General features: G+C 38.4%; 1 protein-coding gene across 1 annotated transcript in view; it reads left to right on the forward strand.

Moving 5' to 3' along the window:
- Nucleotides 1-26,798, forward strand: part of SPTLC3 (serine palmitoyltransferase long chain base subunit 3) — a 134,467-nt gene that overhangs the window by 36,493 nt on the left and 71,176 nt on the right. Inside the window, exons 3-5 of the mRNA XM_042931622.1 lie at nt 5,981-6,135; nt 6,773-6,921; nt 24,833-24,957. Of these exons, the coding sequence (XP_042787556.1) occupies nt 5,981-6,135; nt 6,773-6,921; nt 24,833-24,957 (429 nt within the window). The remainder of the gene's footprint in view (nt 1-5,980; nt 6,136-6,772; nt 6,922-24,832; nt 24,958-26,798) is intronic.

Consider the following 26,798-nt stretch of genomic DNA (forward strand, 5'->3'; position numbering starts at 1 on the left):
TGACACGTTGATGTTATCAACATATTTTTTCTTTTGCCATTCTCATAGGTTAACATTTTTTGTTCTTGTCTTGATTTGCATTTTCCTGATTAACAGTGAGACTAAGCTTGTTTTCACATGATTATTAGTGCTTTAGACGTATTCCTCTAGAATTGCCTATTCATATCCCTTGCTCTTAATTTCATTAAATTGTTTTTTCTCACTGATCTCTCTTTCTATATATCCTTATATCAATAATTTGCCTATTAAATGATTTTAGGTATTTTTCTAATTCTGTTTCTTGGCTTCTAATGTTTTCTATGTTATATGCAGCCATTTTATTGTTTTAAGTCCTATGTATCAAACATTTCCTTTTCTTTGTTGCTAGTTTTGTTCTTTGGGAAGGGAGAGTTAATCATGTTTAGGAAGACATTTTTTTACTCTTAAAGTTAAAACAAATTTTCCTACAATGTCATTTAGTACTTTTATGATTTGTGGTTTTTATTCATTAACCCATAAATTCACTTGGAATTGATTTCTATGTATTGTGTGAGGTAGAACATTCTTTTTAAAGATTTTTAAATTGTCTCAATATAATTAATTGCATTTTTTTACCCACTGATTTGAATTATTGATCCATTTGTCTATTTTTTCATGTAAATTTGTAAGTTTTTAGGTAATTCTTACAGATTTTTTCTCTGTGTATACTTTAGAATTAGCTTTTCAGGCATCGAATTAAAAAAAAAATAACTGTTGCCATTTTGATTGGTAATATTAAATCTATAGGTATAGGTGAACTTTGGAAAATTTGACACCTGAATAGTAGTCTTCCCATTAATAAACATGATACGACTCTCTATTTATTTAGATATTTATTATGTTCTTTAATAAAATTTTATAATGTTCTTTGTTCTAAGGTCTTAGATTTCCTCTTATGATCATTATTTGGGTACAAGTTTTCAATGGTGGTATTATTTGAATACTATCTTTTTTCTCTATCCCATATTTTTTAAATGTTGATTTATTTATTTTGGGAGAGAGCATGAGCAGGGAAGGGATAAAGAGAGAGAGAGAGAGAGAGAGAGAATCTCAAGCAGTTTCCACACTTAGTGTGGAGCCTGACCTAGGGCTTGATCCTGCAAGATTATGGCGAGATCGTGACATGAGCTGATATCAAGAGTCAGATGCTTAACTGACTGAAGCCACCCAGGAGCCCTTCTGAATCCCATATTCTAATTAGTTATCGATGGCATATGGGAAAGCTGTTGATATTTTAATATTTTAATTTCAACTGCTACCACCTTAATGAATATCTCTCCTTAGCTCCACAGCTTCTCAGTTAGTTGTATTGGAATTTCTAGTAACTTTACATATGCGCCATGAAAAACTGTATACTGTCTTTCAAGTCTATTAGAACAAATGGGCTGATTATGTTATTTGAATCCTCTAGACTTATTCTTTTTTTGTATACTCAAGCTTATAATTTCTGAGAAATGAGTATTAATGTTTTCCACTGTGCGTATGGATTTGTCAGTTTTTCTTTTTCTTATGTATTTCAGTGTAACTGTCAGATATATAATCCTGGCTCTCACAGTTCTTGGTGTATTTGTTCCCTAGATTTGCTTTTCCTTGTACTCTGCTCTGTCCAATATTAGTATTTATACATCTGCCTTTTCTTCAGTAGCCATCTCATTATTTCAGTCTTCATCGTTTTCAGAAAATGTAGGTCTTTTATAAGCAGCATATAGTTTTATTTTAAAACACATGTGAAAACTTCTGTGTTTAAAAAAATAATAATATAAGCTATGAGCAATTACTTTCTTGAACCATAGGAAATTGCTGTTTTTGTAGGTGAAAAAGACATTGGCAACTCCTTGTGGTTAAACCTAATACTTTAATTACTCATGTGTTTAAACTTATTCCTGCCATCTCTATATTTAACATTTACATTTTCTGGGGTTTTTTTATTTTAAATACTTTTCCTTTCATACCTTTGATACATTTGACTGAATTTTCTTTGTTGTACATTTTTTTCTTCTCATCACTGTTAGGGAGTTGTATATAGTATTTCTCCCTACCAGTTTTTAATGGTTCTCTTTGAATTTTTAACACATATATTTAGAATTTAGATAGTTATTCACTAACTAGAGTCTTCCGCCTACCAGGTGAAGAATTTAATAATGTTTCTTTCTCCCACATACCCATTTTCCAAGTTATCATTTATTTGTTAATTTTTAGGTTCTGTTTCTCTATACTGCATATACAAAACTACTTGGGCTAAACTATATTCCATCACTTTCTTACTACTTTTCCTGGCATCATTTGGCTTCCTTCTTAGTTATTTCATTGTTTGTTTTGTTGAGGTACATGCTCAATTATTACCGAAAATGTTTTGGGGAATTAAACTCATGACTCCTTGCATATTTTCTGACTTTCCATTGATTCGTCTATAAAAGTTGGATAGAAATATGTATAACACTTGGAAAATTATAAAGTATCCTACTAGCTTAAAGGTGGAAAAAGAAAGATTGCCATATTGCAGTAGAAACAAAAGACATTTTTGTGCCTGCATTTTTGGATTTTGCTCAACCCTCCTATACTCCACACCCCCAAAACAATTGTGTTCTTATGGCCCAAATTTCACTCTCACATCTAGCCATTTGTGTCAGGAGGAAAAATAAAGGTAGTGAGTAGGCCAAGTGACAAGTTGAATCTACAGATGGATAAAGATATCTTGCAATGCTCCTGTTTTTGCAATATCTAGTCCAGTTTCATTTTCTGGTAGAGCGAAAATGCTGTGGGAGGCTTACCTGAGATTAGAGGACATTGACCTTAGGAAGGTGTTGACTGCTCCTGAAGAAACCTCACTGGTACTCAAAGGAATGGGGTGGGGTGAAAATACACCCATGCAGAGGCAGGAAGCCTCACAGGTACAGAGAAAGAACAGGACAAAGCTGCAAAAGAAGGCAATTCTTCCCTGAACCAGACCTTGAATTCTAAGTAGTTCCCTCTCAGGGACACATAGACTGTCGAGCTTGTGTTTCAGATCTGGGTTAGCACTCACACTACTCACAACGAAATGGCTCTACATGGTTAAAAAACTGGCCCATCCCTTTGGCAGAAAAGTTTCAAGTACTTAATTTATAAAAAAAATCCTACTGAATGTGAAGATGATTCCTACTAGATAAAAAGTCTTCTCTGATCCCACAGAATAAGTTAGAATCCCTGTATGTTGCCCTCAGAGCATTTATCTCAATAGAAAGCTGCCTGCCTATTTCCTCATAGGTGGAAAATCTGGATCTCCAAGCCAGGAGTCAGAAAGTTTGGACAACATGGAGTGTTTTCCCACCTTCCCTCAAGGGGCTATGATGGCATACATCTATGAGGCATCAATGATGAAAAGCCCTAGGTTGTTTCCTCAAGTTAATGCCAAGTTGCTTATGATGAGTGGACATTCCTCCATGGTCTGGCAATCTGTTGGCTCTAGCTTTCCATTTTGTGTGTTATGGTTTTTGTTACCACTGATGTTTTGGAGGGAAGCTTGGCCAAGTGGGGCAGATGCCAGCCTGAAGTCACTCTGAAGTGACTCCTGAGAAAGTGACTGAAGCCAGAGGCTGGCCAGAATTCAAGTCACTCACCTTGCTGGGTCTGTTTTCCTCCCATGTCTAATGGGTATTTGAACTCTATGATTTCCGTGTCCCCTCTGCCCTGGTATCATGTGGTTCTACATGTGGTTCTATCATCTTGTGGTTCTACATTGAAATTGTGTTTTAATATTGTAGACATAGGGGTATGTGGGTGGCTCAGTTGGTTGAGAGTCTGACTCTAGATTTCAGCTCAGGTCATGACCCCAGGGTCATGGAATTGAGCCCTATATCAGACTCTGCACTGAGCATGGAGCCTGCTTGGATTTTCCTCTCTCTCCTTCTGCCCCTCTCCCCCACTTGCACTCTTTCTCTCTCAAAAAAAAAAAAATATATATATATATATTAAAAAAATATTGTAGACATAATATTTGGGTTTTTTCCTACCTAAAACCAAGTGTTTTCCTGAACCAGCTGTTTATTTTATTTTGACTAAGATTTCTCAAAAAAAATCTAAAACTATAATTCCATCCAGAGTCTAAAAATAGTACTTACAGACCTACATCTCTCTTTTCTCATGATAGTATGAATTTATATGATGTCATTTCAAATAAGAAATAAAAGCTACAAAGAGGAGGACACAAATAACATTTGTGGGATATGGAGTAATCCATTTAGGGATATGGAGTAATCCATATCCATAAATCAGTAAACAGTTTGGAAAAAAAAAAAAGAGGAAATCATTTGGAAAAGATTTTCCTGAAATTGCATAATCTCCTTTTCTCTCAAAAATATGTTAATTTCCCTGTTAGACCATAAAAGGGTATAATTATAACCTCTATCAGGATACTTAGCTACTTGAGGACAAATGCATTTGGTATGAGATTTTCCACTTACAAATGTAACCAGTAGAGTTGCCTTTTCATCCTCCAAATTTACATGCAACAGATAGTCCCCCAGTATGTGGTTATAAACATTCTTTCTTACAGATAATCACAATTTCCCCCCAGCAATGATGCCATTGCCACTGAAAACCTAATGATGTCACAAAAAAGACTGTGGCTTGGATGCAACCATCAGCCATCAAAACCTGCAGATTCTATATATTTTCCTCTGGAATGGACCAGATCAGGAGATGAGTAGACCAAACCAGTAGCACAAGAAGGTCTTCCACAAAGCCTTACCCCTGGTCCCCCTTGTTCCCTCAGGATATCAGCTCTATTCCATTAAGGGAAGGAGAGTGAAGAACTCAAAGAGAATGGGAGAATAAGAAAACTCCTCCCAGTTATTCAGCGCTTCCCCATTGCCTCCAGGATAATGTGTGAGTTCTTCATCTAGACACTTGAGTTCCCACTTTCTGTGCCCAACGGGATATTGCAGCCTTAACATAGCACAGGGAAGAGTAAGCAGATGGGATCGGGAAGGCAACGGGGAGCAGACCCCTCAGGACCTTGGCTTTGACTCTGAATGAGGTGGGAGCCATTATAGGTTCTGATCAGCATGACAAGTTCTGTCTCATTTTATTTTTCCTCATTTTTCTCAAATACACACTACATTTCCAGCACAGATCCATTCATCCTGAGTGCCCTTTCCTAGCATCCCTGCCCAAGCAATCTCACTCCACCTTCAGTGCCCAGCTCCAAGACCTCTCCTACATAAAGCTACCTTCATTCCTCCAGCAAGATGTGACTCTGTCTTGATCTAATCTTACAAATGCCCGAAGTACTTGGCTTAGACCAAAGTTTGTATTTTCTGCTTTGTACTATTAGGAGTTAGATGACCAAAAGTTAGATATGTCTTGCTTTAAGCCTCAGCCAGATTGCGAACCCCTCATGCATGGATAACCTTTTGTACAATAAAACAGTGCTATTACTTCGACTGTGGGAGAAGCCAGGTGCCCTCACACGCTCGTCAACTAGGTTTCTAGGCCCTCGGCTACATGACAGCCAGCCAACTGCCAAGAGTTGTGCCGATAGGTCCAAGATCAAGTTCATCCACATTTCTGAAAACATGAGTGGGATATTCATGTTCAAAAAAGTTAAGACTGAATTATCCTCTGACTGCTTTTTTCCAGCTAAACTCCTTTGACATAAACATCTATTGTTACTTTTCAGATGGAATCCTGCAGGGTTCGTTGTCTCCACCACTCATTTTGGGACTTGTATTGCACTGTCACCCTTGCTACCTTTATGTGTCCCATTTTTTTTTTTTACTTCTTCCCACTCAAATGTAAGCTCTTTGGGAATAGAGGCCTCACAGAGTTATTTGTGGACCCACCTGTCTGTCCCCTTACTGATAGGCCGTTGCTCAAAAACTATTTGCAGATGGAGGATTTGCATGGCTCTGCCAGCCTTCTAATGCAAATAAAGTACAAAAAGCAGAAGACCAAAGGTAAACTTCTGCCTCTGTTACAACAGGATTTTGTGCCGCTTTATCAAAACTTTGAGAACTTTTACACACGGAACCTGTACATGAGAATCAGAGACAACTGGAACCGGCCCATCTGCAGCGCCCCATCGGCTCTGTTCGACGTGATGGAGAGGGTGTCAGATGACTACAACTGGACATTTCGGTGAGACAGCCTTCTGGAGGGGCTTAGTTGAAGGAATTACTTTCCAGGAAATCCTGGCGGGGGCCCCAGATTACAGATCTGATAAAAGCCAAATCATGGAAGCCACTGGTCTTCCATCATGGAGCCCTTTGCAAGCCCTCATAATGCCATTGGGGCAGTCATGGTAATTCAGTTGCCAAGGTTGCTGTTTTATATTACAATTAAAGTAAAGCCTGTGTCAGAAGGTACAGGACACACAGAACCAGCCAGGAAGAGCCTCTTCAGCTTTATTGACAGATTATACCCCACCCCTACTTCTTGCTGAAGGAGACAGTGATGACCACGGCTCTTTCTCACTTAGAAAGTTCTTGCCGGAATGTAAACAAGAGCACAGGTGTCACAGAAGCAAGTGCTCAAGGAAAATCAGGGCCGAGTAATATTCCATGACTTGGGATACCTTTTTCCAATGCTTTGCCCAGCTTCAATATGGGGTTACTGTCCTCGAAGGGTGGACCCCTTTGTGTCGACAGCAGTGCATGTCAGAAAGGAAAAAGAAAATATATGATTTGGTCCAGACCCAAGATCTCCTTGTAAAAGTCTTTTATGGAACACTAGATGATGTTAAATGAGAATGCCCTTTGTGCTCTTCTCTCTGCAGGTTTACTGGAAGAATCATTAAAGATGTGATCAACATGGGCTCGTATAACTTCCTTGGCCTGGCTGCCAGTTATGATGAATCTATGAAGACAGTAAAGGATGTTTTAGAGCAATATGGCTTAGGTGTGGCCAGCACCAGACATGAAATGGGTATGTATGTTCACTGTTTTGAAAGTTTGTCCAGTTGGGTCTCAGATTCCTTGTGGTAACTTCTTGAACTTGAATCATACCTAGATTGTGTACCTCAAAAAGCTGTTATAAAATGCAAAAAGAAAAAAGTATCTGAAGGCCTTTTTGGAAATTTCAAGCATTGTGCTCTTGCCAATTTATTAATTATAGGTTTTAATTCTCCAGAATAAATAAAAATGGATCTTTCCTGACCACATTATCTAAAATAACACTATGGTGCCCCTTCCATCTGGTCCTTTTCTGGGTCTTTTCTCCCACTTTTATTTTTTTTTTAAACAGCTTTAGTGAAGTATAATTGATACTTTTTAAAACTATACTTATTTAATGTATACAATTTGATGGGTTTGGATACATAGATACCCTGAAACCATCACCACAACCAAGGTAATAAACATATCCATCACCTCAGAAAGTTTTTTGTGTCCCCACTTCTTATGGTAAGAACATTTAGCATGAGATCCACACTTTCAATAAATTTCTACAGAGCACTATGCAGTATTGTTAATTACAGGCACTATGTTGTACAGCAGATCTCTAGAACTTATTCTTCTTTCATGACTAAAGTTGTATATCCGTTGAACAACTTTTCATTTAGATTTTGCTCTTCCTTCCACTTTTCTTTTCTTTTTTTTTTTTTTTTTATTTATTTTTGGGACAGAGAGAGACAGAGCATTAACGGGGGAGGGGCAGAGAGAGAGGGAGACACAGAATCGGAAACAGGCTCCAGGCTCCGAGCCATCAGCCCAGAACCTGACGCGGGGCTCGAACTCACGGACCGCGAGATCGTGACCTGGCTGAAGTCGGACGCTTAACCGACTGCGCCACCCAGGCGCCCCATCCTTCCACTTTTCTTAATGATGTCCATCACTGATCTTGCTTTTGTATTTGGATATTGCCCATTGCTGCTGCTAAAACATAAGCTTTATAAAGGGAGGGATTGAATTGGCCAAGTTGTCTGCCTATTTGTTTCTCTCTTAGCTGAAACATTTTTTCTCTTATTCAAAGGAGTGAAATCTGTGAGAAGGAAACTTGTGGCCCTTTCCACCTCAGGGGGAAAAAGCGATGCAGGCTTGCCCCTCTAGAGTGTCTTGCCATATTTCTGACACATTGTTTTCTTCTATATCATCTTATTTATTCTTCACAAAAGTGCTCTAGGAGGTGGCACGGGTGATGTTATTTCATCTTCTAGAGGAGGAAACAGGATCATAGTGACTGAATAATGTGCCCCTAGTGGCTTATTGACTATACTACCTCCCAGTCCAGCTGAGCTTCTATAGCAGCAGTTTCCCATCCAGAATAATGTATGCAAGGTTCCCCAGGTCAGTTTCAGGCCAGCCTAAGAATCCAAGGTAAATCTACTAAAAAGGGATTTACCATTAATGGAAAATGAGCCATGTGCCCCTCTTAGATAACCAGTTGACAGAAGGGCATTAAAAACATGTAATTATTCAGACCCATGCAACAAAGAACAATTCAAGTTGAACAAAGTAACCTTTTAATCCATCCATTCAATAAACATTTAGCTAAAGATCCAGAGTTTATAAGTGTTTGCCCAGATTTTTTAAGAAAGGCATCTTATTTATCTTCATTTGAGGCAAGAGGCATAAGCAGAGTATAGAGGAAGTTTCTACGTCAATCACTTAGCAGAACTGGGTCGCCCATCTGGCGGGGGTAGGCAGAGACTGGAAGAATACCCCCAATCCTAAGAGGCATGGAGTCAGTAAGCTTTGGGGATGTTTCCTCTGGTGCTAGTGACACCCAGCACTGGGACTGTTAAAGAACCAGACAGAAAACACATTTGAGACAGAACACTTTCCAATCACAGCCAGCAGAAGCTAACAGGAGGCAGCCTGACAAGGGCAATGGTTTGTGTCCTGTAGGGGGCCAGATACGGAATAGGAGTCCCTGCTTCTGCAGAGTCACCGAGCCCAGAGAAGCCAGTCAGAGATGAAGATCCCAGTTTGGACTGCCTGCAGCCTAAGTTTTTTCTCTCTTTGCTCAGCCTTCAGAATCACTGGGCTTTTACTTGCTTCACTTAGTCTCCAGCTTGAGCTCTGGAAAGAAGATTTTAACAATTTTCAAGGAAACAGTGAGAGAGCAAAATAGAAGCGACCCACACTAATTTTAGGCAAAAGGAAGAACTGATAACGAGGGTGGATATGAGCAGTCAAAAAATAAATAAATAAACAGGGTACCTTTGAAAGTATTCTGCAACATAAACAGTAACCTTAGCATAACACACAAGAATGTAGTAGTGTAATGTTGAATACCATTTATTTCAAGAAATGCAAATAACTTTTGAACAACATAGGCTATCTAGTCTTAAGAGAATGGTCAACAGTACCAGTGGATTATCAATGAAAATTTGGGACCAAAGAGGCTTACCAATTTAGTAACCAAAAATACTTCTTAAGGAACCCAAAGTAAAAGTTTAGGAACATTTAATCACTTAAGAGTACTTCCCCAGAGCTTTTAAAAATAGTTTCCAGTGTTCAAGTGGGAAAGCACACAGAATCATATTACAAAATAGAAAACTAAACAAAAACGAAATCAAGAGGAAGTATTTGAAGCATTGTGGAAGGATAGAAGACCACACATGGTATTTTGGCCAAAAATATGTTAAGAAGACCGTATTTGCCCAATGAAAGCAAACGACTGAGATTTGGCCAAAAACCCAAACTCAACTATGTGCTGTAATAAAAACAAACACACGTAAGTTAAAGTTCTTCCAGGGTCACCTGGGTGGCTCAGTTGGTTAAGCATCTGACTTCGGCTCAGGTCATGATCTTGTGGCTTGTGAGTTCAGGCCCCACGTCGGGCTCTGTGCTGATAGCTCAGAGCCTGGAGCCTGCTTTGGATTCTGTGTCTCCTCCTCTCTCTGCCCCTCCCATGCTCATGCTCTGTCTCTCTGTTCTCAATAATAAATAAATGTTAAAAAAATAATAATAAAAAAGTTCTTCCAAAGGATGAAAAGTAGATAGATCTCAGCCAGACACTTGCCTCTCACCTGCCTGCTGCACCCACCACCGATGCACTCAGAGCCCAAGAGGGAGGTCCAGTCAGTAAAAAGGGCAACAAAGAGAGAGCCCAGGAGTAAGGTTGTTTGCCCGATCTGCACCTGCAAATATTAGAACTGAGCCCAAAATACACCGAGCTGCAAGTAACGATAAGTAATGAAACATTTCCAGACTCATATGTACACAATTGCAAATGCTGTTTTTAAAAGGTGAAATGACGTGCTGCTGTTTAGTGTCATGTACAATGAAACAATCGTGGCATGCAGAATTATGGGAGTCTTTGACTGTCTTGTGGTCAATTTAACCTTCCATCTAAGCTGATGAGGGGAAGGGTGCATTTTTTAAATATCCTAAATAGGAAGCAGAGTGACATGGCAAGTTGGAGTCACAATCAAGCATTCAAAATGCCAGACACATTTTTAATTCTTCTCTTCTATATTCATGGGTGGGGTTTTTTTGTTTGTTTGTTGTTCATTTTTTGTTTTTTGTTTTGGTTGGAATTCTCCTTGATCGGGGCAGTCTACTTCAAACTGTGTGCCAGATACCATATCTTTGGTAATTACAGCCTAGTTATTCCCAAGAATTTTGTTAACATGTCATGAAAGATTAGAAATTTTTGATTTTGGTGTGTTATTGCAAACTCTAAACTGAACCGCTTCTCAAAAGTTGAAGATACTGCTGCTCAATATCCTTTTTTTAAGGTGGTTTGCCTCCAGATTTTTAGCTGGAAAGTCACCTGAATAACTGTTTACATTTAGATTTTCAGTACTGGGATTGAAAATTGTGTACAAATTGTTCATGATGTCTGAGGATTAACATCAACCAATGATCAATAATATCTCCCTTATGCAAGGTATCCCCGCATTTGATCTTTGAATTTCTTTATCTGAAAGAACTATTTAATTTTTCTGTATGTGGAAGATGTTTATCTGCCTGTATTGGTTCGACAATGAAAATGTAATGCAGCAGCCCCTGGGGGAAAGTAATTATATAATTGCTCATTCTTCTTTCATATGAATTAAGCTGAAGAGTAAAGAAGAAGCTAAACTTTAAAAAATAGACAAACAACGTAACATGTGGCGCAAATGGAAACAAAAAGGAAAGCAGAAGATTAGCTTAAAGTTATTAGCCATTAAACACAATAAGAGACTCACCTTATAAAAATGATGTGGAGAGCCCATAATGAAGACAGATACAACTCCTAAGTCCTCTATGAATCAAGTAACACTATTTTTCTGTACACCTGGAAATTAAAATAATGAACTGTGGGAGGCTTTGAAAGTCATGTGGGTCAATTTAACATTCCACAGGCTTATTAGAAACAAAAGAAAGAAAAATAAAATAGTGATAGGAGACCACAAAGTACCTCCCAGTCCTTGAAAAGTAAAGGAGGAAGGAAGGGAGGGAGGGAGAGAGAGAAGGAGGGAGGGAGGGAGGGAGGGAGAAGAAAGGAAGGCAGGGGGAAAGGAAGGAAGATATAAAACATAAAGGGCACTAACAATTTAACTATTGAGCTTCATTTAATATTTATATATTGAATTATGAGCCCTAAAACATATTACCAGCATAATTCATCTTTCTAAATAGTTACTGAATTTTCACAAAAAAATTTACCATATTTTATGCAACAAAGAAAACCTCTTTAAATTCCAAAACATAGAATCTACAGGGGTCACATTCTTGGATAACAGTGAAATAAAGCTAAAAGTAAATAACAAAATTAGAAACAATTCCTTGTTTTAAAACCTCTGGAAGACTTTAAAACCCTTTCCTAAAAGGTTCTTGAATCAAAAGGGAAATGAACTTACATTTACATTGCTTTAAACATGCAACTAACAACTATGAGAACACCATAGGGTCCAGCTTTTTCTTTAAGAAGAAAGATTGAAGCTAGTAAAATAAGCTATTCATGCAGTAAGGAATAAAAGGAAAACAGAAGTATTGAATTATTAAAAATAAAAACAGAAACTTACAAATTAGAGAAGGACAGTTTCTATTGGACTAAGGCATCTGTATTTTAATAAGTCACTAGAAGTGATTTTGATGAGCAGCAACCAGAGTTGATGACCACTGAACAAAATCTGACAAACAAGCATTTAATAAAAGGAAAATTGAAGGCAGTATTACTTAGTAAAAAAAAAAAAAAAAAAATGTAAGCAACTGACATTGCAAATCCAACAGTGTATTCAAATAACAAGATGCTAGGATCAAGATGCTAGGATCAAGTCCCCTTCAGGGACTATGAGGATCATTAGCCCAATAATAAAGCAATTCATGATATTGAAAGATCCAAAGGGGCCCCTGGATGGCTCAGTTGGTTAAGCGTCCCTCTTGATTTCAGCTCAAGTCATGATCTTATGGTTTGTGAGTTTGAGCCCTGTGTTGGACTCTGCACTGACAACGTGGAACCCGCTTGGGATTCTCTCTCTCCCTCTCTTTTCCTATCTCCTGCTCTCTCTCTCTCAAGATAAATAAAATAAACATTTGTTTTAAAAAAGGAAGATCCAAGAAGAAAACACGATTATCTTGATAGATATCACTAAGCATTTATAATATTCCTTACACAAATTTTAATAGAATAAAAATAGGAGATTCTAGAATGCAATAAAAAAATACTTCAAACAAAGAAACTGTACTACATTTCATGATGAGACACTAGAAGCTTTCACTTTAAAGTCAGAAAAAAGATGAAGATGTGTTTTACCATCTTTAATATTTGGAAGTACTAGACAACATAATATTCATTCACTTTTCATTCTTTAAGTCAATAAATATTTATTGAATGACCATCATGTGAGAGAATAAGAAGTATAGGTATAATAAGAGGTAAATTAACCATTATTGCTAGATGATTTTATTGTTCACCTCTCTGGTTTTCAAGCTGTGATCTGTGAGGAGCAAAGGAGACCTCTGGAGGGGCTCTGTCTTGGGGCCACCACAGAGATAAGAGGGAGCTGAGAAGGAGGGACAGAGTTTTGGTCTACTTTCTTCCATTTTACGTATTTAAATAGCAAAAAATTTATTAGAAATAATAAGTATCTGGGACGGCTGGGTGACACAGTTGGTTAAGCATCCAACTTTGTCTCAGGTCATGATCATGCGCTTTGTGAGTTTGAGCCCCATGTCCGTCTCTGTGCTGACAGCTCAGAGCCTTTAGCCTACTTCAGATTCTGTGTCTCCCTCTCTCTCTGTCCCTACCCTGCTCATGCTGTCTCTCTCTGAAAAATAAATAAACAATTAAAAAAATTTTAATAACAAAATAAAATTCATAAAGCCAATAATCAATAATCAGTAAGAAGATATATTAGAGAAATTATACTATTCATAAGTATGAACAAAACTAGCAAACACCTAGGGAATGAACTTATGTTCAAAATGTCTAGAAACTTTGAAGAAAACTGTAAAAATTTTGTAAAAAACTTAAAAGAAGACTTGAAAAAATTAGAGATAACATATCCTAGAAGGTAATGACTCAGTGTTATATTTGTTTTTAAATGTTTGTTTGTTTGTTTGTTTGTTTATTTATTTAGAAAGAGAGAGGGCATGTCCGTGTGAGCACATGAGCAGGGGAGGGGCAGAGAGAGAGGAAGAGAATCCCAAGTATGCTCCACGCGGTCAGCGCAGAGACCCACCCGGGCCTTGATCTCACAAAGTGTGAGATCATGGCCTGAGCTGAAACCAAGAGTCAGACGCTCAACCGACTGAGCCACCCAGGAACCCCTCAGTGTTATACTTCTATATCAGTTCTTCACCAAATGAGTATGTAAACTGAACACATTCCTAATGACATTAATGGACAGGGTGAGGAGGTCGGGAAGTGGAAGTGGAAGTCTAGAGACAGGCACACTTGGCACACTTATTTGTAGACAATAAAAACAACTTTGGGACACCTGGGTGGCTCAGTCCTTTGAGCATCCAACTCTTGATTTTGGCTCAGGTCATGATCCTAGGGTCATGGGATCAAGCCCTGTATCGATTGGGCTCCGTGCTGAGCATGGAGCCTGCTTAAGATTCTCTCTTTTTTGGGGTACCTGGGTGGCTCAGTCGGTTGAATGTCTGACTTCAGCCCAGGTCATGATCCTGCACTTTGTGGGTTTGAGTCCCACGTCGGGCTCTGTGCTGACAGGCTCAGAGCCTAGAGTCTGCTTTGGATTCTGTGTCTCCCTATCTCTCTCTGCCCCTCCCCCAGTCTGTCTCTCTATCTCCAAAATAAATAAACATTAAAAAAAAAAAAATTCTCTCTTTTTCTCTCCCTTTGCCCCTCTCCCCTGCTCCCATACTCTATCTCAAAAAAAAAAAAAAATTTAAAAGAATGATTTTTCATATCAATTGGAAAAGGACCAATTATGTCATAATTAGTGTCATGATAAATGGCTGATCATATAAGGAAATAAGTTAGATTCCTACTTCATGTATTATATCTAAGTAAATTACACTTGTGTAAATTGCAAATGCATTTGAGATTGAAATATAAAAAATAAGAATGACCACCACCACCAGAAATAACTACATAAATAAAATCAAAACTGAATGAGTAAGTGAGGTGATGAATAAATGAACAAATGAACACAGGAAAAGGACTCCAACAATTCAAATACAAAATGTACTTTTCTGCTTTCCTTGGTAAGGGCCCTGCTAGGACTATCAGGCTGTAGCTCCTCTGATATGTGCAATGCCTCTGTCTTAGTCCAATCAAGCTGCTATAACAAAATATCACAGACTATGTGACTCATAAACAATAAAGTTCATTGCTCACCATTCTAGAGACTGCCAGCATGGTCAAGTGAGGGCACTCTTCCATGTTGCAAACTTTTGGTTATATCCTCACGTAGTGGAAGGGATGAGCCAATTGTCTGGGACCTCTTTTATAAGAACACCGATCCTATTTATGAGGGCTTCATCTTTCTGACCTAATCACTTCCCAAAGGCCTCACCTATTATCACCATCACTTTGGGCATTAGGTTTCCAATATAAATTTGGGGGAGACACAAACATTCAGACCATAGCAGCCTCTTCCGTAGCTTGTCACTTGATCATATTTCAGTTCTACCCATAATAACCTCCAGCAGAATTCATCTCACCTAATTCACCTTACCCAGAAGAATGTCCTCTTAGAGGGAGGGATCCACTTTAAATGACTCCCAGACTGACACCATGCAACACAGGCCACCCATGTCCATGGAAAACAGGTACTTTTCCCTGTTAGAGGAAAGGAAGCTTGTTCCCAGCCCAACCTCTAGGCACAACTACTTGCCCTTCAGATTTGTCAAGCCTGATTCAGATAGTTGTCTACTGTGTTCTCATGCTCAGGAGAACCGGAGAAGGCACTCCCATAAATCATAAGAGAGAAGAGCCAACGAAATGAAGCATTTAAACTCCTGTACGTAAAAGTCATGTCCACAAAGTTAAAAGTCAAACAACAAAATTAGAAGAAGTGGGCCAAGATTTTGACAACGTGCAAAAGAGCAAAACTTTACAGTCAGGATAGCGTGATGTTTCTCCATCTTTTGTTCTTTATCACTGCTTCCCGTGGTATTTTAACATTGCATATATAATAACCACCTGTTTAATGAGGTCATGGATATCTGTACCTTATACACAGAGTAAGTTATCTGCCCTCCCTCCAAGAACAGGTGGCCACTGTCGGGAGTAACAACATCCCTGCTGAGAATGCATAGGGTAGTAATTACCTTTCAAGAGAAATAGATGGTGACTAGAAGGGGGCACAAAGGGACTTCTTAGGTGCTGTCTGTATTGTTTTTTTTTTTTTATCTTGATGCAGTTAATACGTGTGTTCACTTTTTGAAACTTCATAGGGTTCTATAATTACAATTTGTTTCCTTTTCTTTTTTTTAAGTTTATTTCTTTTGAGAGTGAGAGAGAGACAGTGTATGCGTGAACAGGGGAGGGGCAGAGAGAGAGGGAAAGAAAATCCCAAGCAGGCTCCATGCTGTCAGCACCCAGCCCAATGTGGGGCTCGAACTCACAAACCATGAGATCATCACCTGAGCTGAAATCTAGAGTTGGTTGCTTAACAGGCTGCACCACCCAGGCGCCCCAATTTGTTTCCTTTTCTATATGTATGTTATAGTGTATGTATAATGTATATGTTTAGTGTTTGTACAGTGTAATGAAAATCTTACTTTAAGAAGTAGATCCAGTACACAAATAGGCCATTAAAAGCAAGCAAGCAAGCAAGAAAGAGAAAGAAAGAAAGGTAAATGGCCAATGAACCTGTGGAAATACTCTGCCCCAATAATCAAAGAATGTTTAAGACATGGAGTTCCCATTTTTTGCCTGATTGGCAAAAGTTAAAAAAAAAAATCCCATAGTTTCAAAGGAGTAAAGGGCACTCTTATAAACTGTTGACAGAGTATATTGGAAGGCAATTTGAAAATGTATCAATAGAAAGCCATGTAACTCAGCAATTTCATTTTGAGAAATTTTGCCTTAAAATTTTTGAATGAGTGCTCAAAGATGTATGATCAAGAATAATCAGTGCAATATGTTGAATAATAGTAAAAACTGGGAAAAATAAGTGAATTTCCAACAATAGAAAATTGATTAAATATACTTGGTAGGTCTGGTTAACATAATGTTATTTAAGCATGTAAATATTATAAATGTAATTTCTTAGCACCATGATTGAGAGCAGAGGCTCTGGGTTTAGTTTGCTTCGGTTCAAATTCTAGTTTTCCCCTTTGACTTGCTAGGGCTTGAGATAAACTCTGTGCCTTCCTGGCCTTCAGTTTTCTCCTCTGTAAAATGGAAAATAGATTGTTAAGAGAATTAAACAAGTTTTATAACAGTATGTATATCATGAGTACATTTTTAAAAATATATTTTACTTGAATATTTGCATGATACAGATGGTTATACTGTATTTTGTATTTAATTTCTGATTCTTCCACAATGATCTCATATTTCTCAGGTCAGTTATTTCCTTAAAAGTCAACAAGAGTCTAAAATGAAGGCACAGACTTATGAAAATAATTCTGACACTTCCAAGACATGCCCACTAAATCAGACCAAATTTTCCGGTCTACTGAAAGGACCCCGCCCCAGGCTATGTGGATTCTTGAGCTTAAACCGCTGGCTCTCAAACTTCAGCTCACATCAGAATTACCTGCAGGGCTTGGAAAAACACAGGTTGTTGGCCCCACCTACAGTTTCTGGTTCAGCTGGGCTGGAATAGAACCCAAGATCTCACATTTCTAATGACTTCCCAGGTGATGTTGATGCTACTGCTCTAGGGACTAAACTTTGGGAACCACTGGAAACTATGTTGCATGGCCACCTTTCTTGACCAAATTAGTCAAACATTTTCCAAAAAGGCAATGGTGTTTTACTTTATGTGGAGTGAATACCGCATATGCCTGGGAGTGGAGGAGTATAAATAAAAACTGTAAAGTAGGTAAGAGGCAAGCCAGAAAATCAGAGAAGCAAGTTGATGTCTGAGTGCATCCTGCCACACATTGCTGGTCTAAATGTCCAAATCCAGGAAACGTTAAATTCAGGCAAAGGAAAGAGAAACTTTTGTTTCCTTTCTTCCCCCTCCCCCACTTTTATCCTATAAGGGTATTTCGTTTCTCTCTCTTTCTTTTCCTGGGTAAGAGCAAATGTGTAGTAACAGTATATGATTTGAATACATACCCTCTATAAGCCCTTTGTGCTGCTGGCAACTGTTGGTCAGAAGTTCACTTCTAAGAAAACACACTCATGGAATTGTGGCAAGACTAACTCTGCTTCAAGCAAAGCTCATCTCTACTTAGAGACTTCTCTTCCTTTGAAAAGGAAAGCCTTGTGCTTGATTCAGCTCATCAGGGAAACCTGAATAGTAAACATACCTCAAAACTGCCTAGTGCAGACTATTCACTCAAGTCATAATTGGAATTTTAAGAAGTAGCCTTCAAACAGCTTCATCTTAAAAACATCAGAAGGGACATATTAAGTTAGGAAACGATGCGACTGGATAGAACAGGAAATTATTTTCCATGTTCAAGCTTCGGATGTGATATTTATGTTAGTTGTAATGTACCAATTTGCTGAAATTTCTATTTCTCAGTTTGAGAACATGATCCTAAATCATTCGATAATTTTTCTCCCTCTTTATCTTCCTGGAAAATTGTTTGCTATCATTTCATTCAAATTATCATGGCTCTTTCTGTGTTTCTTTCTCAAATATTTGTGTCTAGATCCAGGAAACATATAGTCTCACCAGCCTGAACTATTGAAATAGGGGCCAGCCTGAATCTGCAAAATGTCTGAATTAAAGCAATTTCAAATAAATATCATCTTATGGCCTTAAAGTTCCTATGAGATTGAGCAGTTTCTAAGAAATTGCTACTAAGTAGAGATCTTGTTTTCTTTTTTAAAAAAAGCAATTTTAATTAATATCATTTTATGCAAATCAATGCTATAAACATGCTTTAAAGCAGTGGATTTGATTAAATAAACTATAAACATCCCCACATCAATTAGCTGTACCTTCTTAATTTACACAGCAAAACCCTTCTTCATAAACAGTGCCAGCTCCTCTCCGACCAAATTATTGTAAATTCTGATTAATGAGATTTCATTGTGTTTCTCTTAAGCCTCTTTATTTTTCTTTAAGAGTATTTTTAACGGGAGACAGACTCTCAGGGGAATTGTTTGGGAGTAGGAAAATGAAAGGGTATCTCAGTTTCTGAAAGCCTTTTGGTAATTTCCAGATACCTGTTATAGTTCTGACAAGGTAATTGCCCCTCTCTTGACAATGACAGAAATTACAGCACAGCCAAATTGCAACGAGCAGAGATATTTCTGCAAGTGCAGATTTCGCCTTGTAGGTTCAACAGAGCCAAGTGAGCATAACAATTCAACAAGATATCCCAATAATTTTATGTAAGTATAATACTTTCCAGCAAGGCGATGCCTGGGATGAGTGAACAAAGTTGAACTCGGAATTTCAGAATATATGCGTGTTCCTCCACCCTCTCTCCACCCACACAAATAGGATACGATGCGATGCATGAAGCCTAGAGCTTTTTAATAACCTGCCAATCAATGTGTCTGCAGTTGGTGGGCTGCGGAGTCAAGACTGGACACCGGTTCTCCTGGGTTCCACTGAAGAGCTCTTGGCACTACCCCATACTATTCATAGCTGACATCAGAGACCATCTACCTCAAAGGTCACCCAACTATTCCAGCTGCCCCCTGTTTTCGTACTGCCTGCAGGTCACAAACACTTCGTACAATTTTAAGCGGTCAAAAAAAATAAAAATAAGAATAATATTTTGCAACATGTGAAATTATATGGAATTCAAATTTCGGTATCCATCAAAGTTTTATTGGCACACAGCCACAGCCATTCTTTTGTGTACTGTCTATGACCACTTTCACTTTATAACGGCAGAGCTGAATAGTTGTAACAGAGACCGTCTGGCCCACAAAGTCAAAATATTTTCTCTCTGGCCCTCTATAAAATGTTTGCTGTGTAGATGAGCACTCGCCGTCATAGCAGTAGGGAAGAGGAGTCCTCTAGATTTATTAGCAATTGTTCAGATTTCCAAATCCAGTGCACATCAACGTATATCAAAGTTTTGTCTCTTTTATTTCATTTAGACACACAAAAAAAATCCTGTTACATCTAAACACACTAAGGATACAGATTAACTTTCATTGACACCAGCACCTATATGTATCCTTTATAGTCACTGATATCAACTTGAGGAAGACCAAGGACCTTGTCAATGTCTACTCTTAACTTCCCACATTCAGGTCCCCAGTTCAAGCAAAGTGGCTCAGATGTGGGCTGATAGCCATGGCACAACTGGAACAGCCAGATGAGCCCACTGGCAGGTTGTCATGACAAATGCCAGTCTGCTCCTAGATCAAGTCTAAAGAACAATCTACAAACAGGATATTCTGGACAAAAAGTGACTACAGTCACAATTTGAAAACTAGTCTTCACGTGTGCCACACAGAAGACATGGGGTGGTGAAACAGGCTTGTTAATAACACCCACACCCTTTACTATTAGTCAGTGTCAGTTTGAAGGCCAGCAGTCTTTATGTTCTGACTAAAGAGTATGAACCAGTCAGTATCAATAAAAATCCAGCAGAAGTATCCAGTCTATAAACATAATATCCATACTTTCTCCTGCATCTAAGTTTTATTGATTTGACTGATGGTGCTAAGCCCAGTGTTTGGCGCATGAAAATACCATGGAGAGAGCTGGGAAGAGGACACATCCTGCTTGTATTTGTTCTTTTATTCACAAAGCAGGTTTGCAGTATCCCATTGGATAAATAAACCTTCAGGATGAGAATAAATGTCAATATATGCACAACGTAGCAATTTGGAGATCCATTGTCACTAGCCAATTTGCGGCTGTTGTTGACCTTCAGAGACTGAAAAACAGAAACAAAACCAAAGTCAGAGAGAAAAAGAAGTAAAAATTATTGTGGATTTATTTGTACCTTTGGTTAGGACTATAGCTATGCTTTCTTGGGATTTAAAAAAAAGCCCATATTTACATAATAAAGACAAAATGTTGACTATAATTTCTAGAACCACTCAAGCATTCAGACCACCAACTGCAGCTTGACATGACTCAGGCACCTCCACCCAAATTGGAGTATAGCCTGAATATTTACAAAAAGCAAGCTTGTTACGTTTTTGTGACTGCTTTGTTTCCTCAAGTCTTCCTACATTTTTAGTTCTTCAGTGTGAAGAGCAGGAGGAGGAAAGTAGCACTCTATTAATACAAATAAGCCATACTTCTCAATATTCCTTAATGAACCACATCCCACCCAGACAGCTTTGCTAACTTTGAGAAGCATGGCTTCCTGAAGTAGAAAATGTCTAGCAATCCTGAGACTCTCTCATATCTGTTTATGAAATTTGAGCCAGGAGCACCAAACAGAGAAATTCTATGATAAGGTGGGTTGGGGGTGAGAACTATTGTTTTCTATAAATGAAGATAAGCTCCTACGTGCAAAACCACTCATAATTCATACCTCAGCTGTGAGACGTCTGGTCATAGAAATTGGTATATTTGAAAATTAGTTTACTATCCACTTGACCACTGGAAATCCAGAAGAAGGCTGGATCTGTAGACCTAATATGGATACCTGCATTTCCTCTCTTCTCCCTGTCCTTAAGCCAGGGGTAATGATAAAGACCTCATAGAGGGCAATTTCTCAGGTTGTTCTTGGACACACCCACTTCTTATTAGTTGGTTGGCTGTTTGATTGCTTACAATACATTCCACATAATCCTAAGGACTTTTGGTGATGCAACTGTTACAGATATAGCCCTGGGATGGCAGATTTGGGTAAGATGAAGGTGGAGAAAGACATCACAGAGAGTCACCATGAACTTCTACTCATCACTTCTGGGTGACTGGGCCAGGACACAGTTGTCACCCAAGTCTCTGGGAAGGAAAGGCTCATGGGGAAATTTACCAAGTTGGCAATGTTTGGGCACCTTTCACCCTTGCCAGGGACTTCTTCAGGTATGGGTACTTTCAAAGTGGAGCTCACTACTTAGACACCTTGTTGCCCTGGCATCACGTGGCTTCTTGACCTTCTTCCATGTGCAGTCCCCTACTCTGGGCTCAGTTCTGTCCTTATACTCCATCAAAAGTCTGCATGCTACTCAACAAGCACCTAGTGTGTGTTAGTTCTGCACTAGTCTCTATGGTTGCCAAGATGAACATCCTGCACATAGTATTGGCACGCTGAGGGCTCTTTCTGTAGTAGAGAAGATGGCCCCATGAATGTTCTTAGTTCAACTTCATAAGTGTTATAATCATTATGTGATGAAGCTTTTGTGATCTCAGAAGAAAATGACCAAGTGTGCCTGGAGAAGTTGAAAACAGCGCCTGAGGGGGCGCCTGGGTAGCTCAGTCGGTTGAGCGTCTGACTTGGGCTCAGATCATGATCTCACAGTCTGTGAGTTTGAGCCCCGCGTTGATCTCTGTGCTGACAGCTCAGAGCCTGGAGCCTGCCTCGGATTCTGTGTCTCCCTCTCTCTCTGCTCCTCCCCTGCTCATGCTCTGTCTCTCTCTGTCTCAAAAATAAATAAACAAATGTAAAAAAAAAAAAAAAAAAAAGAAAACAGCACCTGAGGAAAGACATCATGTTAGGTGGACGTCAAAAAGTGAGTGGGAGCTGCAAGAAGACCATTCTATGTGGAGGAAAAAAACAGTCCCAACATCAGGGAAGCCTAAAACAGTACTTCTCCCAACCTCTCTGGAAACTTCCAGAAGAGTTAGCCAGAGGCCGTTCCGTTATTTAGCAGAAGAGCTGGGCCAGAACCCAAGGATGTCATGCCCAGGCCAATGGCCTGGTCACTATCTATCATGGGGTCATTCCCTTTGGATGTAGTCTCTGTTAGGTAAAAAATACAATGAGTGATTATGTGCCCATGTCACATCTTTAAATCTTAGTATTTCTTTTTTCTCTGTATCTTTGATAATAAAGTTTTAAATAACAATTTAAGTTTTAACTCCCCTCCCCCCAAGCTTGAGTAAAATTAATTCTGCTAGAATACTTGTTTTACTATGGTTTCTGACATTTGGGAGGATAAATGAATTCTGAACTGAGAAGAAAGGCCAGCAGCCATCTGTTGTATGACAGTGTGACCTCTCAGGAAGGGCAAAGATGATACATGAAATGTGCTCTTTCATATTAAATGCAAAATAAAATTTTGAACTCACTAGTCAATGCCTTCTCAAGTTCAACCCTTCACCATTTTAGCACAAGAAGCAAGCTAATTTACCAATTTAAATAAAATTCTGATATCACACTCTGTATAGTAAAACATGTTGACCTTTAGGTTGAAAAAAGCATGTTTATAAGTAATCCTGAATGTGCTAACAATATTCCTCTAACTTAAAGCTGAGTTAAATCTGCTTCTGTGTTCTGTGGTTGCAAATTACGTACCTCCACTTGTACATTTTTGTGTTTTGTCCAATGAATCATCTCCAGCAGCAGTGTCCAATAAAAATATAATGCAAGACATATATGTAATTTAAAATTTCCAGGAGCACCTGGGTGGCTCCATCAGTTAAGTGTCCGACTTCAGCTCAGGTCATGATCTCATGGTCCATGAGTTCGAGCCCGGTGTTGGGCTCTGTGCTAATAGCTCAGAGCCTGGAGCCTGCTTCGGATTCTGTGTCTCCCTCTCTCTCTCTTGCATTCCCTCACTCTGCTTGCACTCTGTGTCTCTCTATCTCAGAAATATAAATAAACATTAAATTTTTTTAATTTTTAAAAATTAAAAAATAAATGAAATAAAATGAAATAAAACTTCTAGTGGCCACATTAAAAAAAAGTTAAAAAAAACAAGTAAATTTAATTTCATTATGGGTTTTGTTTGACCCAATATATCCAAAATATTATCATTTGAACATGTAATCAATATAAAAATATTTATGAACCATTTTACATTATTTTTGTTATTGTTTTTGTTTTGTTGTACTAAACATTCAAAAAATAGTGTGTATTTTACTCTTACAGGACATCTCAGTTCAGACACTAAATTTTCATTGGTTAAAGTGAAATAAGTAGAATATAATCCTACCCAGATAATAAAGTTGTGTTCAGTGGAAAATACTTTACAATGCTTCAGTTTTTAAGTTTAAATAAAGTTAACTAAAATTAACTACAATTTAAAACTCTATTGCACTAACCACATGTAGCTCGTGACTACTATATTGGACACTGCAGATCTAGGACAGTGACGGCAAACAGAAAAATATGAGGATCATTAACATTTACTCTTAGCAAGGCATGAGCGATTCAGGATAAGAAGGAGTCAGAGCATAAGCATATAAAAGATAGCAGGATGGTAAAACATGAACTTTGGAGTTAGACTGGATTATCTCTGCTGGTTTTTATCTGTGACCTCTTTACACCTTGGTTTTCTAATCTATAAAGTAATGATAACTGCATTATTGGGCTTTTAAGATTAAATGAGATAACTTGAATGGTAACCTTTGAAATCTAGCACACTCCAAAGGTTCAATAATTTATAACTAGATTTACTACTGTCTATAGATGTCATGGGATCTGTTTGCATTTAAGTGTGGGGCACCCCCTGGGAGCGTTACAATTTAATTAATCACTTGAGGGATGTAGGGTGAGGGAAGAGAAAAATTGTGGTATTTTTTTTGTAGGTTTTATTGCATTATCAATATTTATATATAAAAGCACGCCAGTTGTTAAGTATTAGATTTTCACAAAGCAAACATACCCGTGTAACCAGCATCGAAATCTAGAAACACAACATTTAGAGAATCTCAAAGGTCTCCTCGTGCTCCCAACAAAATTAACCACTATCCTGACTTCTAATGAGAGAGGGTGAGTGGGGGAGGGGCAGAGAGACAGAGGGAGACCCAGAATCTGAAACAGGCTCCAATCTCTGAACACAGTCTGTCAGCACAGAGCCTGACGCAGGGCTTGAACTCGGCAACGGCAAGATCTTGACCTAGGCCGAAGTCGAACACTTAACCGACTGAGTGCCCCAGGCACCCCAGTTTGTAAACTTTAGGTAAATGGATTCAGCCTGTATGCATGTGTAAGTGTCAGACTTCTTTCACGCAACAATATATTTGTGAGATTCTTTTCATTTTGTTGTGTGGGGCACTATTGTTCCTTCCTGTGTTTAATTCTGCTCTGTAAATATCTCCACAAGGCATTTAATTCCTTCATTCTGCAGTATATGAACATTTGGGTTGTTTCTTGATTGGGGCTGTGACAAATATACATACATTCTCACACATGTCTTTTGGTGATGCACTGGGTTTCGAGTTTTCGATCTTGTTGAGAGAAGGGAAAACTGACTCATCCTATCATTTCCTGTGCAGGAAGTTTGGATAAACACAAAGAGTTGGAGAACCTTGTGGCTGAGTTCCTGAATGTAGAAGCAGCTATGGTCTTTGGGATGGGATTTGCAACTAACTCAATGAATATCCCAGCACTAGTTGGAAAGGTGAGAATTTGTTAACATAATTGTCTTCTTCCGTGTGCCTAAGAATTACAACTCTGGGCAGGTACTATTAGAAGTATGGCTGAGAAGGTCCTTTTTTTTAGGAAAAGCTGATTGGATGTCCAGCTTTCTATTTTTTTTATTTTTTTTAATGTTTATTTTGAGAGAGAGAGAGAGTGAGAGAATGAGTGCAGTAGGGGCAGAGAGAGAGAGAGAGAGAAAGAGAGAGAATCCCAAGCATTCTCTGTGCTGATGGCACAGATATGGGGTTTGATCTCACAAACGGCAAGATCATGACCTGAGTTGAAATTAAGAGTCAAACATTTAACTAACTGAGTCATCCAATTGCCCCTGGATGTCCAGCTTTTTAAATAAATATAACAGCTTAGTCCAGCAAATCTGTTCATAATGATATTTCAGTTATAGAATTAAAGCCCTGGATGTGGGTCACATCTCATCTTTGATGATAGTTTAGCAAAAACAGTTAAATTTTTAGGTTCCCAAGTCCCCAGGTGCAATGCAGAAAACACTTATTGGGCATTTATTTGAACAAAACATTTTGCTCATGCCACTCATTTATTCATTAACAAATCACTTGTTGAGAAACTAGTTTGCCCTCATATAAGGCAAGATACAGGACAAAGATGAACAAGATCTGTGCCTTGTAAGTTTATGTAGTTTACAGTCTGGTGGGGGAAACGATACACCAAATAAAATAGGATGAATGCCACAGAAAAGGCATGCACATACATGGAGAAAAGCAAAAGAGTTGCTTCCAAGCTCTTCTTAAGAAAGGCTGAGATGCTTGTGCAAAGTGTGTGACGTGAGAACTGAATCTGTTACTTGTCTGTTAAGTTTTTTTTCTTTAAGGTAAGGAAAAGATAGCAGCATGCATAAAGCACTGAGCTTTAGAAGAACTAGAATATAGGGTAGTGGATGATAAGGAGACTGGAGATGAAGGCAGGTGCCAAATTGCACAGAGCCTTGTAGTTCTCCTTGAGTGTTGGAAATTCTTTCTGAGGAAAATGGGGACATTGATTGGCTGCGTTTAAGTAAGTGCCATAATCAGATTTAGGCTTAAAAAATCTGACTCACGACAACTGAATGCAACATATTATCTTTGATTGGATTCTGCACTGAAAAAAATAGAAGGAAAGAAAACATCTGTAAAAGACATTGACATCATTAGGACAGTTGGGGAAACATGAACTTGGGCTGTCTCTTAGATGATAGTACTACATAAATGTTGGCTTTCTTGGGCGTGATCATTGCATTGTGATTTAGCCAGAGAACATCCTTGTTCTTAGTAAGTACATGCTGAAGAATTTAGGGGTGAGGTATCATCAGGTTTATAAGTAACTCTCAAATGTCCACCAAAAAATTATAAATACACACATACTCATCTAGAGCATTGTTGGCTCTTCCCCAAAAAACTTACAACACTTCATGTGTGAACTTTCTAAAGTATGAGCAAGAACTCAAAGCTTCTGGGTGGCCACAAAAACAAATGGCCACCATAGTTTGTCTCTTCATTTTTTGTATGCTGGAACAATTTTATAGTTTTGAAAGTTTTAAATTAAAAAAGGAAAATAAATTTACAACTGTAATTTATAAGAAGTAAATTTGATTGATCTTTTTCACTTGCCTCAGACTGAATTGCCATCCATACTTTTCCAAATGCAAAGTTTTTAACTGGAAAGCATTGATACTTTGGTCTACAATGATGTCAGTACAGAGGAGAATGAGAATAGGAAAACAAGAGCTTGAAAGACCCTGCAGAAAAGACCCCTCCCCTCCAGAACAAGAACACCATATCCCAAATAATCCAACGCATGATTGAGGAA

The sequence above is a fragment of the Panthera leo genome, chromosome A3 (assembly GCF_018350215.1).
Source record: "Panthera leo isolate Ple1 chromosome A3, P.leo_Ple1_pat1.1, whole genome shotgun sequence".
Taxonomy (NCBI): Eukaryota; Metazoa; Chordata; class Mammalia; order Carnivora; family Felidae; genus Panthera; species Panthera leo.